General features: G+C 38.2%; 1 protein-coding gene across 1 annotated transcript in view; it reads left to right on the forward strand.

Annotated features, from left to right (window-relative positions):
- The first annotated feature begins 341 nt into the window (after positions 1–341).
- EP400 (E1A binding protein p400) overlaps positions 342–14,093 on the forward strand; it is a 46,827-nt gene continuing 33,075 nt past the window's right edge. The window contains exons 1-9 of the mRNA XM_009709707.1: positions 342–1,664; positions 7,898–7,985; positions 8,411–8,518; positions 9,212–9,591; positions 9,840–10,142; positions 10,893–11,078; positions 12,566–12,706; positions 12,811–12,889; positions 13,166–13,218. Coding sequence (XP_009708009.1) covers positions 342–1,664; positions 7,898–7,985; positions 8,411–8,518; positions 9,212–9,591; positions 9,840–10,142; positions 10,893–11,078; positions 12,566–12,706; positions 12,811–12,889; positions 13,166–13,218 — 2,661 coding nt within the window. The remainder of the gene's footprint in view (positions 1,665–7,897; positions 7,986–8,410; positions 8,519–9,211; positions 9,592–9,839; positions 10,143–10,892; positions 11,079–12,565; positions 12,707–12,810; positions 12,890–13,165; positions 13,219–14,093) is intronic.

Raw genomic sequence — 14,093 nt, forward strand, 5'->3', positions numbered from 1 at the left:
CCACAGAAAGGGAAAAAGGTTTTTTTATTATTATTTGAAGTCGTTCTAACTAGCCAAGAGGAACATATCACTTGTAAAACTGTTCAATAGCACTTATTTAGCTAGGGAGATGTATGAGGGATTTAAGTGAGCTTTTGTGATGCTGAGGGTTTTGGATAATTTGACTGAGGGTGTAAAACATTTTAAGTAACTGCAAAGATAGGATAACGGAGCTCTTACTATAAGATAGTCTCTTGAATAGTAACTAAATAGTTTCAGTTACAGAAATATTTTTACTTTCCCTGAATTTCTGTTTTTGTGTATTTCTTTAGAGTGTACTGTAAAAACCTAGAACAGCGAGAATGCACCATGGTAATGGTCCTCAGAATGCGCAGCGCCAGCTCCAGAGATCCAGGTCCTTCACAGGCAGTGAGGGAGAAGAGCAACAGGCAAATTTACCCCAGTCCCCTGCAGCTTCTTTTGCACCTTCTGCAAGTCCATCTGCACCCCAGTCCCCCAGTTACCAAATACAGCAGTTTATAATGAGTCGAAGTCCAGTAGCTGGGCAGAATGTGAACATCACGCTGCAAAACGTTGGACCAGTGGCTTCAGGAAACCAGCAGATAACACTTACCCCATTGCCAATTCCAAACCCAACATCACCGAGTTTTCAGTTCAGTCCTCAGCAGAGGCGGTTTGAGCATGGATCCCCATCGTATATCCAAGTTACATCACCACTGCCTCAACAAGTTCAGTCTCAAAGCCCTACACAACCTAACCCTGTGCCGGTGCAAACGTTACCAAATGTGCGGGCAGGCACTCCAGGCCCTGGCCTGGGTATGTGCAGCCAGAGCCCTACTAGAGGATTTGTAGATGCTAGTGTGCTTGTGAGACAAATCAGCTTGAGTCCTTCAAATGGTGGACACTTTGTTTATCAAGAAGGACCAGGAATTGCACAAATTGCTCAAGGAGCTGCTGCACAAGTACAGCTTCCATCTTCTGGGACACCTGCTACGGTAAGGGAACGCAGGCTTTCACAGCCTCATTCGCAGTCTGGTGGCACCATTCATCATCTCGGCCCTCAGAGTCCTGTCGCTAGCGGAGCAAACATGCAGTCTTTGACTAGCCCAGGTCATATTACAACGACCAGCTTGCCACCCCAAATCAGCAATATTATCCAAGGGCAACTTATGCAACAGCAGCAGCAAGTGCTTCAAGGACAGCAGCTGGGTAGACCCATTGGATATGACAGGACTTCTGGTGGATTGATAGCAGGAGTTGGAGGACCTAGTGCATTTGGAATGACATCACCGCCTCCTCCCACAAGTCCTTCACGGGTGACTGTAGCACAGGGGCTGTCAAGTCTTCCTCTAACTCCTACAGTTAATACAGCAGTGAAAAAACAACCCAAAAAATTGGAGGAGATTCCTCCCGCCAACCAAGAGACTGCTCAAATGAGAAAACAATGTTTGGATCATCACCACAAGCAGATGGAAATTCTTAAGGAAACTTTTAAGGAATGTTTGATTGAATTGTTTTTCCTGCAACATCTTCAAGGGAATATGATGGACTTTTTAGCTTTTAAGAAGAAACATTGTGTTCCACTGCAAGCATACCTGAGGCAAAATGACTTGGATCTGGAGGAGGAGGACGAGGAAGAACAATCTGAGGTCATCAATGATGAGGTAAGAAATCTGTTGGTTAACGTTTTTAAATAAAATCGTAGATGGAGTTGTGGCACCTGAATTATGAAGTGTTAGAGAATGTGACAGTACCTGAAAAATCATTTTTACTTGATGAAGTACAGCAATTTTTCTTTAAATAGTTGGTCTGAGAAAATGCAGTTCTGCTAGGTAGTGTGATTCGACAGGTTGGTTTGAGCGTGCCGTTAGATGTATGTATTTAAAAGAAAAGAATAGAGAGGTGAACGGAGCTTTCACTATCCTAGTTGTATGTAAGCCAGCACACAAATAAAAATGGCATTGGTGTGGAAGCTGTTTTAAGCTATCGGAATGAATATGAATAGGAATCATAGATTAAATTTCAGTTACTAGATTTACACAAACCAAAAAATGAATGAGCAAAAAGTCTTACAAGAGGTTAACTGTTATTTGACTCGTGTGACTTCTGACCATAGATATTATTGAAGTTCAGTGTTGCTGTGGCCAACAAAAAGCGTGAATCAATCTAATTACTGAGAGAGAACATGTAAATCATAATGTGTATGGGTCCGTAGTAATGAGTCACGTTACCTAGGCTGTCTTAGAAGTCTGTGCGTGTATTGCTGTCTAAATGATGAAACAAATAGCACTTACAGACTGGACATTAACAAGTTAACTTTGTTATTTACGCAAAGGTTTAAAATTACTAACTTGAATTCACTGTTTATTAACGGCAAAGAACTTGAAATAAGCTTGCCACGGACAGATGTCATGCAACTTTTCCTGCACGTTTGTACCCATTCGTGTAGCTCTTGACCTGCGACACCTCATGGGTATTGGAGCAGGTCATGTCTTGTGCAGAGCCTACCTGCAAGCCTACATGACAAGTAGTAGGTGGCAACAGGGTAGATATAACTGATGCCACTGCATCACTTGGCACTCATAGATGCCTTTTAAAATTTGTAAAAATATGTATGGGTATATAGTTGCCAGTTTGTAAAGAACCAAATCTGTTATGGAAAGAAACTCATAATGCTTTGAAATATCTATTAGAAATGAGTGTCTTCAGTGAAAATTGATGACTTGTTTAGGTATGAATCCTTAGTGATCATGCCTTCAGTTGGAATTTGTGGGAAATTTTAACAGTATAACCACTGAAGTTTAATTTATTCTTTGCTTTGTGGTCTAAACTTCTTGACTAGGTAAAATATATTTCTGCTTGTGATAGTTACTGATAATTTTGAAAGAATCATTTCTTTCTGTATAATAGTAACATAAAAGCTAGCCTGTTATTGTAATTTATTGACAATGGATATTAATTATCTTTTTTCCACCTGGTTTGTATTTTGTCAAATTGTTTAGACGTTCCTGTTGGGTTGGGTGTTTGTCAGCTGAAATATCAGGTATTTTTAACTACAGTAGGCACGTTTTGAGACATCTTTAGTGAGTGTAAATTGTATGGGTTCGTTGAAGTCAGCAGCGCTACTACAGTATACATCAGTTGAGGCTCTACCCCTCGGTCTTTGGAGTTTGGAGTTTCCTGTACTTCACTGCCTTCTTGTGATGGATTGTCTTTTGTTTGTGAAAGCTGGTTGTCTATTTAACTGCTGGAGAGTTTTGTGAAGTGCAACAGCAAAAGTCTTTACGTGTTTTCGAATGATGAATCTTTTTGAGAGATAAAGACATCTTTTGAGTATGTTCTTTCTTTGTACTTTTTTTGTCGTCTTCTCTTTTATTTCCCCCTTCCCTCTCTTTATCACTTTCTGCTAAAGCAACGCGCTTCATCCCTTGCCTGGAAAGGTTGATCACTTTGGGAATTCAAGGGGAGAGCGAATGGTGGCTGTGCTCATTGCTTAAATAAATGTTGGAGCTCTCTTAAGTTCAAACTGTCTGTCATGCTAATTTGTTGTCCATTAGGAGCAGCAATCATTAAATTTAAAACACACTTTTATGTTAACTGGATTTAAGAAAAGGTTCCCAGAGATGAGAGGTCACTATAAATAGTCAAGGCTGTACTCTGTTCTGCTATTAAAAGTGAGACAGAACTCTTCAAAAATGGCCTGCGCTCAAACCAAGCTGCACTGATGGTGGTTTAGTTATAATCCCCTCTTCAGTGAGGTACCATCAGTACAAAACGAGTGTGTTGAACAGTTCAAAAAGAAAAAAAAAAAAAGAACAACTTTTAAAAAGAAAATGATTCTCCCTTCTTTTTTTTTTTTCCCCAAATATTTCTCTCAGGTAAAGGTTGTGACAGGAAAGGATGGGCAGACTGGTACTCCTGTCGCTATAGCAACCCAGCTTCCTCCAAATGTTTCTGCTGCTTTTTCATCCCAGCAGCAACCATTTCAGGTACTTTTCAATGGTTCTAAAATGTAGTTTCATCCCAGATTTTTTTTCTTCATTCAGATTTGATATTTCTTAGATGAATTAGAATTTTCCCAAGAGCCCATCCCTTATCATCTAAACAAAAAAAACCCAAAACTTTGCAGTCTTCAAATGCATCAGTATTAATGAAGCCTTGAGGAAGTTAAATTTTTGTCTCTAGGTTGCTGGCTTATTTCATTAACTTTCAGCTTGAATGTTTTCGCTTTGGTTTGTTTGTCTTTTGTTTCCTTAATGCATTTGGTTCATTTGTGCATTCTGCATAGTGATAATATGGATTCTTTTGTGTGTGGCATTGTAATTGTGGATTTCTTCTAAATTTCTTTTCTTTTTTTCCTTATCTATTGAAGGTTTTGAGTATGGCTACAGAAAGTTTTGAATTTGCCTTCCCTGAAATGTTTTAAACGGCAATAATAACCCTCTGACACAATTTTTTGAAATAACTGACTGCTTTCCATTAGCTCTACCATAAATGTTGGGAAGAAGAAACCAAAGTGCTTATTTTTATTATATATGTTTTACAATTTTTTGTTGTTGTTTTTGCATGAGGGGACACTGAACAAAGTAAAGAAATAAATGTGATAATCAGTTAAAATTTTTGTGGATCAGTGATGATGCAACTTTTAAATTCAGGCTAGTATGAGTTTATGCAGCTACCCTCAACTCCGTGTTACCCAGACGCCATTGCTTATATGCTCTGAGAAGTAATATACCCTAATTCCTCTGCAACTAAAATATTTACCTTTTAGGTCGATTATATATACTTAGCAAGTGTTAGAGGGTGAATTACTCTGCCCTACCATGGAAACTGTACAGTCTGTACTGCCTTCATGTAGGTTTTGGAAAATGGAGAGTTAAATGAAATGTAAAATGGGTTGTATTCCTGTGTATAACAAATGAGATGTTCACTGTGGTATTTTACAAATGAGTTGATAGTAAAGGCGCTTACACTGAGAGCTCTTCGTTATGGCCAATACTGACATGTCTTGGAAGTTTCCTTAGGTGGTCACGCTTCATTTAAGCTGTTTAAAATAGGTAATATTATTTCAGATTATTTATTATAGTGATTAGGGTTATCATCAAGCTATAGCTACAGCAGTGATGAAGTACTTTTGAAATTATTATACAGTTTCAGACCTGTTTCAGAGAAACTAGCAGGTACATGCTAAAAACGTACAAAGCTCTCTGTGTAATTGTGATACTACCTTTTAGCACAAACTGTTAACAGAAAGTAGCATCTCTTTCCATCAGTCTTTCTCTTTGTAACTGTTTATGGAGAAATAATGTGTCCTGATCAGCATCATCATTCAAATATGAGTGCGTAAGTGCAGCACTCAGCATGATTATTGTGGGTGCGCTGCATAATCATGACCTCCGGAGAACTACATTATTTTAATTAAAGTTAGGACAGTTTTAGTCAAATGTTAGTGGTATGTGACTGCAGTTTATAAAGACATGACATCTTTGCTCTTTGAAGTGTCTGACCTTAATTACATGGTGATAATGCAGACAGTTGGGAGGCATACTCTTAAGAAAATGTAAGTCAAAAATCCTTAAGTAAAGATACAGCCTGAAACTGTGGGTATGTGATCATCTGCAGTAAGAGAGCAGGTGAAAGAAATGGCATTTGAAGTAGAGTTTGGAGAACATACTTTCTTGAACTGATGTGCCAGAAAGCATTAGATGTAAATGGGACATAAGCTGAATTTGTTAATTAATTCAGTAGCATTGTACAAAATAAGTTTTTGTGACTTATTTTGAAAAGTCTATAAATGTGTAAGTGTATGATGCTCTGCCAAACACTGACTGTTGGACTTGAAATATACTGTGTGTCTGCCTTGTGAAAAGACAAACATTTGAAAACTTAATCCATATTGAGTGTGAGATGGCAGTGAACCATGACCATTAGGGATGAATATGAATCAGAGACTCTTAAAAACAAAATTCACATCTTAAGGCTATAGCTGTATCACTAGAGTGGCCACAAATGCCCTCACAGCAGCAAAGAGATTAAATGTTATTAATTCATAGCTATTGGTAGAATCTGGGTGGCATGAGATATATTCAGCTCAAAAAGGAGTATTTGAAACCCAGTCATTTTAGGTGACGTTGGCTATGTTTATTAATACCGCTCGATGAAGCATTGAAGATGCAGGGTTGTGACTGCTACGATTTATTTCAATATAGACTGCTGTTTACTTCCTTAGGCTGAATTTACATTGGCAGAATTTCTATTAAAAATCAGAGAAGGAAAGACCTGTGAATAAACTAGAATATTCTTTTGGGGAGTTGCTGTCTTTGCTATGTTGTCATAATACATTTTCACAACATTTGCAAACCCTTACTATACATCAATATGGCAAAAGCTCTCGCCATCAGAGAATTACACTTCAAGAAATTGAGTGCTAAATTAGCTCATTTCCTAAGACGTAGACACTGCCATACATAAAGTCCGTGTTTGTATTGTCAGATAGAATCTCTTAAGACCTTTCGTGGGATAGCCCTTATTTTTCTCCTATTAAATTTCATAGTAGAATATTGGGTATAGCATGGCTAAATATTGGGGAGAATTTAAAAATATGAATTGGAAACTCACTGAACTTGCACAAACGCTGACGGACGTTACAAAGTACTTGCTGGTAGTGCTGGGGGCCCAAAGAGCATGGAAATCATCATATACCCAAACATACTTGCTTCAGTAATCCTGTACCTGAGTCTGCCATCTGCGTTTGATGCTGAAAGGATTATCTAGGATATATTCTCTGCCATTGTTGCCAATATTAAATGTAGTAATTTAAGAATAAAGTTTTAATGCACTGTATAATCTTACTGAAGCTAAACTGTGACTTACTGAATCAAATCCCGGTGATTTCTTTTGCCTCTCAATATCAATTGTGCTCTTTCAGGATTGGTAATTTATAGTTGTGTGACATTTATCCTCAGACAAAATGTCTAGTAATTTCTGATGAACTCTGATGTCACATGCGCCTTATGGTGATACTGTGTTTCTCCTCATCAAGTTTCTTCATGATACTCATTTTGCCAGCTATGCAAACAAGTACAAGTCTAGCATCTGGAAAACTGGAGTTGGGACTTGTGTAACTTGGCTGAGATTCTTTTATTCCATCTTCTGAGTCTTAGCAGTTTTTCCTGAAATATTTCAAGGCTAACTCTCATGGAGCTCTATGCTGAGAGTAACACTGATGGAGACTCAAGTAAGCTTAAACTGTCTTCAGGATGAGGGTTAATTTGTGTGTTACTGCTGTTTCACAGAGTGAAAAGGATTAGCTTTCACAAATGTATTGACTGTCATTTCTTACTTTTGTGTCTTGTTAGTTATGATACAGTTTATGCGTAAATTCTCTTTCCTCATCTAATTTCCCTTCTAATTAATCCTGTAATGAAGTCACAATGTTTAATTTTTGTCATGTCAGCTCTTTATTGCAGCTATATACTGTATGAATACGTCATTTTGACTTCATTGCAGCATTATGCAAATGATGAAGGGTAATACACTAATAAAAAATTCCATTCCTTTTAAAAAAAAGAAATAAAAAATATTGGGCAAGTTTATTTTTTACATATCCCATTTTCCTGGGTTTGGTATCACTTTTTAAAAATTGTAGACGTATTGTATATAACCAACTTAATAAATTTAGTTACTGTTTTAAAATTTAAACTCAACAAAGAGTATATGTGCATTATGCACATCTAAAACTTTATAGCAGATATTGAATGAGTCTTGTTTTCTTTGTTGTACAACTGTTCTGAAGGATTTGTTCTGGCTGGCCTCTTTAGATCCATTTATAAATTACATCTTGGTGTTAGACTATCTACAGATTGAACTTTTGTGATTTGTTTTCTTTTTCCAATAGCAAACGCATACAGGGACTTCAGTAACGGGGACTGTGAACACCATAGAAATTGAAGCTTTTAAGAGACAGCAGGCACTTGCACCAGCAGGTATGTTCTGCAGACAGAATTTCACTTTTGTTCTTTTTTTTTTTTTTTTCCCCAAACAGTTAATGGAGCCCACTGTTCAGTAACTCTTGAAATACAGTTTTGCCTCACCATGGGAATTGCCAGATCCTTAGGACTATCTCTTGTGAATGGTGCTGTGTGAAGAGTGCCCTCCACTCACAATATATAGGACTGGATTTGGCAGGCATGGAGACGTTGTTAGGTTGATTGTTCTGGCTAAGAAGATTGGAGATGGCCAACTTGAAGTTAGGGGGACTCTGCCCTTGGAGCATGTTCATCATAAATGCTACACATGTATAGTAGTCGTAGCTTTCTAAGCTGATGTTGAAATCATGTGTAGTAGTTTGCTTTGTAAAATTGAACCCATTCCATTATACCATGCCATAAATGGAATTTGAATATCACAGATTCGTCTAAGAGACCACGAATTGAAGTGGGCCGTCATGGGATGGTTTTTCAGCACCCGGGTGTGGCTTCAGGAGTTCCTCTTCAACAGCTAATGCCAACGGCACAAGGTACTGTGTCACCACATGCCAATTGCACATTAATTTAACAAGGAGATGTTAGTGATGGGACTAGAAACTTGGGCTTCCTGCCTTCCAAGATCCTAGTCCCACCACACACTTCTCCATGTAAATTAATACTTGGTATGCAATGCCTGGTTTGTTTAAGGAGCTGAGTGGCGGGCTCCAAAGGTGCATGTGGGCATGGAAATACGTCACAGGTGCTGATGCAAAATGTCTAATCTGAGAATTCTGGAACTGAGCCAATGATTTATGAAAAGGAAACCTAATTTGCAACATCATGACAAATTTTTAGTCATTCATCATGCCAAGCTTTAGAGTATGTGTTAGAGTGAATGTGTTAAGAACTAAATAATATTTAGACTTGATGTTGTTATTTTAGGTTAAATTCCATTAGCTCACCAGTGCTTTTTTTTTTTAAAAAGTATAAGAGACATATAATGACATGTTTTTTTTATAGTTGCTGTGCTCCAAATTTTAGTTGCAGTCCTGTGCATGAAATAATTTGTTGTTTATTGTAATGGTGATTTATTTTGTGATTGTGATGTGGTATTTTCAAGTGACGGTGTCTTGTGGCAAAGTAAGTAACAAAGTAGTCTATTTGCAGTTGATTTCCTCTCTATATCAGTAAAGAGCATTGGACGTTTTAATTTCACCTGTGCTGTGTTTCTTCTTGCTTTGTAGGTGGAATGCCTCCCACTCCTCAAACTGTACAGCTGACTGGACAGAAACAGAGTCAACAACAGTATGACCCATCTAAAGGCCCTCCTGTGCAGAACGCAGCAAGTCTGCATACACCTCCGCCACAGCTGCCAGGGAGACTGCAACCTGCAAATGTCCCCATGACGTCTCTCCCAGCTGCGCTGCAGCTTTCACAGCAGCAACCACAGATAGTGGAATCTCCAGCTCAGCCTCAGATTCAGGTGAAGATCCAGCCTCAAAGTGTACCTCTGACTTCTGCTCCACTTCCAGCATCACTTCAACAACAGGTGCCACCAGCAATCCATGTACAAGGACAGACACCAAACCAGGTGTCACAACCACAAGCTACAATACAACAACAGGTATGTGAACTTTATTGGGGTGAAAATACGCTTATTTCAATGCCCAGTAAAATCCAAGAATGTTGTCTTCCTGAAAATATATGAAAAACGTTAGTGTTTTTTTAATTCCACTGGACACTTAAATCCTTTCCTTAGGAAAATGCAGGTATACATTTTTTTATTAAAGTCTGCATTACCTTCTGCTGTAGTGTAGACTGAGACAGTATTGAATCCTAAACTCATCACTGACAAATGTGTTTCTTGGGCAGACTGTGACTCTGACACGACCATCTGCAGATCCTGCTCAGACTTCTCAGCGTCTTACAGCAAATACACTACCACCTACCTCATCCGTTGCGCCAGCAACTATCTCAGGCACAACACCGCCTTCTACATATCCAGTACAAACAAACAGGACCTCTCCAGCAACTAACAAGTCCCTGTCTCCTATTGCATCAAAACCCCCAGGCTTAGCAGTAGCAGCAGCACCTAAAACACAAAGTCCAGCTCAGAATGCAGCAGTATTACCACAGGACAACTCTCAAGACAAGCTTGCTGAGCAAGTAAAGCTGGTAAGATTTTTTTTGTTTTTCCCCAAAACTTATGAACAGTTAACACACAGATAACAACTAACATGAGTGATGTGTTTCAGTTAGGAAAATGGGCTATTTTTCAGGGAGGTGGGTTGTTTGATTTTTATATTTCCCCCCCGCCCCCAATCTGCTTTACATACTGAGTCTTGCTTTTATGGACATTCAGGGAAGTTGAAGACTTACTGGTCTTCATACTGTTGTTACATTCTTTCTTTTTCTATTATATTGATTCGATCTACTCATTTGAGGTGACTGCAACCTTACTTATTTTTATAGCTAACTGGAGGTGTTGTTTTGCTTATTTAACAGGAACATCAGAGAATTTGTTTTTTGACAAAACAAGTAGTATTAATAACGAAGATATATTTATCTTCTGTGGATAAATATGTCTGCAATTTCAATTTATGCAAAAAAAAGGATTATTTGATTGCAGTTTGCATATGTCTTGTAACTTGTTTTTTGTGCTGCCCAGTGAACCTTTTTTATCCTGTTATTTAACAAAGTACCTCTTGTAATACAGGCTGAAGTACTGTGATCCTCTTGAATTTAGTCCAGTAGTTTTTTCATTGATGCGGTATTCGGACTTGATTTTTGTAATGCATGTGTCATGCTGTTACACCTTTTTGCTGTCAATTATTTTGATGAAGTGGGAGCAATTATTTTCTGTTTGGCTGCAATTGTAGGTGCATTCTGCAGCTTCATTGTAAATATATGTACTTCTTTTTTAAGGAAAATCAAATCCATCAGCGAATAGCGGAACTGAGAAAGGAAGGTTTATGGTCCCTGAGGCGACTGCCTAAACTCCAAGAGGCTCCAAGACCAAAATCTCACTGGGATTATTTGCTGGAAGAAATGCAGTGGATGGCAACTGATTTTGCCCAAGAGAGAAAGTGGAAGATGGCAACTGCTAAGAAGGTATTCGAAAAACATTTTTTTGACTCGGAACAATCAATCTTGGTATCACTCAGCTTGGTAGCAAAGCTGTTTAAACAATATTTTTCTACGGATTGAAGTGATGGAAACATAAGGCACTGATTCTTAATTTAAATGAGAAGCTGTATTGTTAGCTTTGGATATTCTAGCATTTGAAACAGACTAGATAATTTTACTAGTTGTGGATGCAAATACTAATTTTGGATTTTGTGGGTTTTATTCCTCTGGAAATCAAATAGCTTGTTGAGAGATGCAGTTGATATGTTGACTGTGTCATATTTAGAATATGGCTATCCTGCCTGTCTCACAAATCAGTTATTCCCTTTCAATGAAGGGTAAATACAGAATTTTGTAAATAACTTCAATTGGGTGTGGTTGTCTGTCTAATTCTTCATTCTTAATCTCAGAAAAAGATGGAGAAGCCATGGAGTTCTAAGGACAGCAGTGGAAACATGGTAGAGAACTGTTTCCATAGGGGAAGAGAGCAGCACAGTGGGAATAATTAAGTCAGTGCCAGAATGAAAATTGGGGTGGCGTGAGATGAAATATGTAAAATCTGTTTCATCCCTTTGTACTCCGTGCTGGTGAGGCCACACCTTGAATACTGTGTTCAGTTTTGGGCCCCTCACTACGAGAAGGACATTGAGCTGCTGGAGAGTGTCCAGAGAAGAGTGACAAAGCTGGTAAAGGGACTGGAGAAAAAGTCTTACGAGGAGCGGCTGAGGGAGCTGGGGTTGTTTAGTCTGGAGAAAAGGAGGCTGAGGGGAGACCTGATCGCCCTCTACAACTACCTGAAAGGAGGGTGTAGTGAGGTGGGGGTTGGTCTCTTCTCCCTGGTAACTTAGGACAAGAGGAAACGGTCTCAAGTTGCACCAGGGGAGGTTCAGGCTGAACATTAGAAAGAACTTCTTCACTGTTAGAGTCATTAAGCATTGGAATGGGCCCTCCAGGGAGGTGGTGGAGTCACCATCCCTGGAGGTGTTCAAAAAACGTTTAGATATGGCACTTCAGGACATGGTTTAGTGGGTTTAGCGGGCATGGTGGCATTGGGTATACGGTTGGACTTGATGATCTTTGAGGTCTCTTCCAACCATAATGATTCTATGCTCTTTGGTCTCTGAAATTTTGTGGTGTGATTTCTATGACTTAATATGTGCTGTCTGAAAAAAAGTTTTCTATTGTGTGTTTGCTGCTAATTTCAGCAGATCTTTTTCTAATTTTTGTATCAAGAGAGAGTAGTGAACTGAGTTTCCTACTTGACTGCTGAGTTATAGTTCTTGTATTTTTTGTCCTTTGAGTTTCATGTCTGTTGTTTTACTGGCATGGTAAGAATTAGAAATATTGGAGGTAAGTTCTACATGTGTAAAGCTATGGTCAACATCTGGCTGCTGATAACCACTATAATATTAAGAATCGCAATGATGTGTGTTTTGAGGTAACCTAATTCATTGTTTTTCATGGTGTTTTAGATGGTAAGAACTGTGGCTCGTTATCATGAAGAAAAGAAACTTAATGAAGAGCGAGCTAAAAGGGAAGAACAAAACAAACTAAGGCGAATTGCTGCATCAATTGCTAGGGAAATAGAATACTTCTGGTCTAACATTGAACAGGTAAAATACCAACTTATTACTTGTGCAGGTCATACTGTTTTTTTCATCTACAGTAATCTATTTATAAAATGTAAGTGCTTTATTAGACTTGATTTACATTTCAGGTTGTTGAAATAAAACTGCAAATTGAATTTCAAGAGAAAAGGAAAAAAGCTTTGAATTTAAAGAGAATTTCAAGGAAAGGTAACTGTATTCCATTTCATAAGAAATCCAGTATAAATTCTAATGCTATTGTTTTACATAGTTTCACTTGGTGGAGTTTAATCTTATTGGTGATAGCATTGTGAGATGCTAATAATAGGTTGTGAACAGATCTGAACTATGAGTTACGGGGTTTTTTTTGGTTTTGTGCTAGATTTTGTTAATATTTCTGGTGTTTTGAATGCATTTAAAAGTTCATGTAAGAAACATAAAATTGCTAAGTGACTAGTGCATACATCAAATGTAATAATTTTCCAGGTAAGGATACAAAACCTGTAGAAGACCTTTTATTGGAAAAAGAAAGTGAAATGGTAAGTCTTTCTGTTTCTTAAAAAAACCCCATCAAACTAGTTTAAATATGACTACCTGTGTGAAAAGGTTTTGACAAATGTGAAATTCCTTAAATACATGGTGATGATAAGCAGATTTCTGTGTAGTTACTGACAATTGAACACATAGTCATAATCACAAAGATTATTTTTCCTGGTTACAAACCGCAACTTTTAATGGGGAAGTGGATTGCAGTTGATACATGTCTTTAAAGGAAGAAATCATACTTACTCAGTGGCTTTGAATCATTCATTCTAAGATTGCAAGACCAAAAAAAATGTACAAATTAATTGCCAGACTTGGTTTTGGGCAGGAGTAGGAGTTTCATCTACTGTAACCAGGGGTAAAATTTGTGGGGCATGAAAGCATGTTTTCAGCTGTTCAGCAGCGATTTATCTACTGAGAGATGTAGGTATATGGTACAGAATGGATCAAACTGAATGAAACTTAAATATCTTTTGCCCTAGATGAAATATGTGGTAGGACTCCTTGGCAACATCTGTGCAATTGGAAGAAAATAGATGAGGGATTGTTCTGAGGCCCTGAGCCATCTGGCATGGCACAGCTGATGCCCCTGTGCTGAAACTCTTCCCTTTCACCAAGCAGAATGCCTGCATCTGAGTTTCCTGTTAGGAACAAGCTTTAGCATGTCTTATCAGCCAAACTGTGGCCTAGCAGTGTCTGTGAGTGTTAATTTGCACACGCTAAACTATGCTACAGAGTATACTGGACAGCTGAGAGTGAACGATTTTAAGCCTGTGGCATATCCCTTTTTTATTGACTAGTGAAAATTTAGTGCTTGATTCTAACCTGGGTAAAAGTTTTGTGCCTCAGTAATGTTTTTTAAGAGAAAGAG

This window comes from Cariama cristata, unplaced genomic scaffold (genome assembly GCF_000690535.1).
Source record: "Cariama cristata isolate BGI_N322 unplaced genomic scaffold, ASM69053v1 scaffold43571, whole genome shotgun sequence".
Taxonomy (NCBI): domain Eukaryota; kingdom Metazoa; phylum Chordata; class Aves; order Cariamiformes; family Cariamidae; genus Cariama; species Cariama cristata.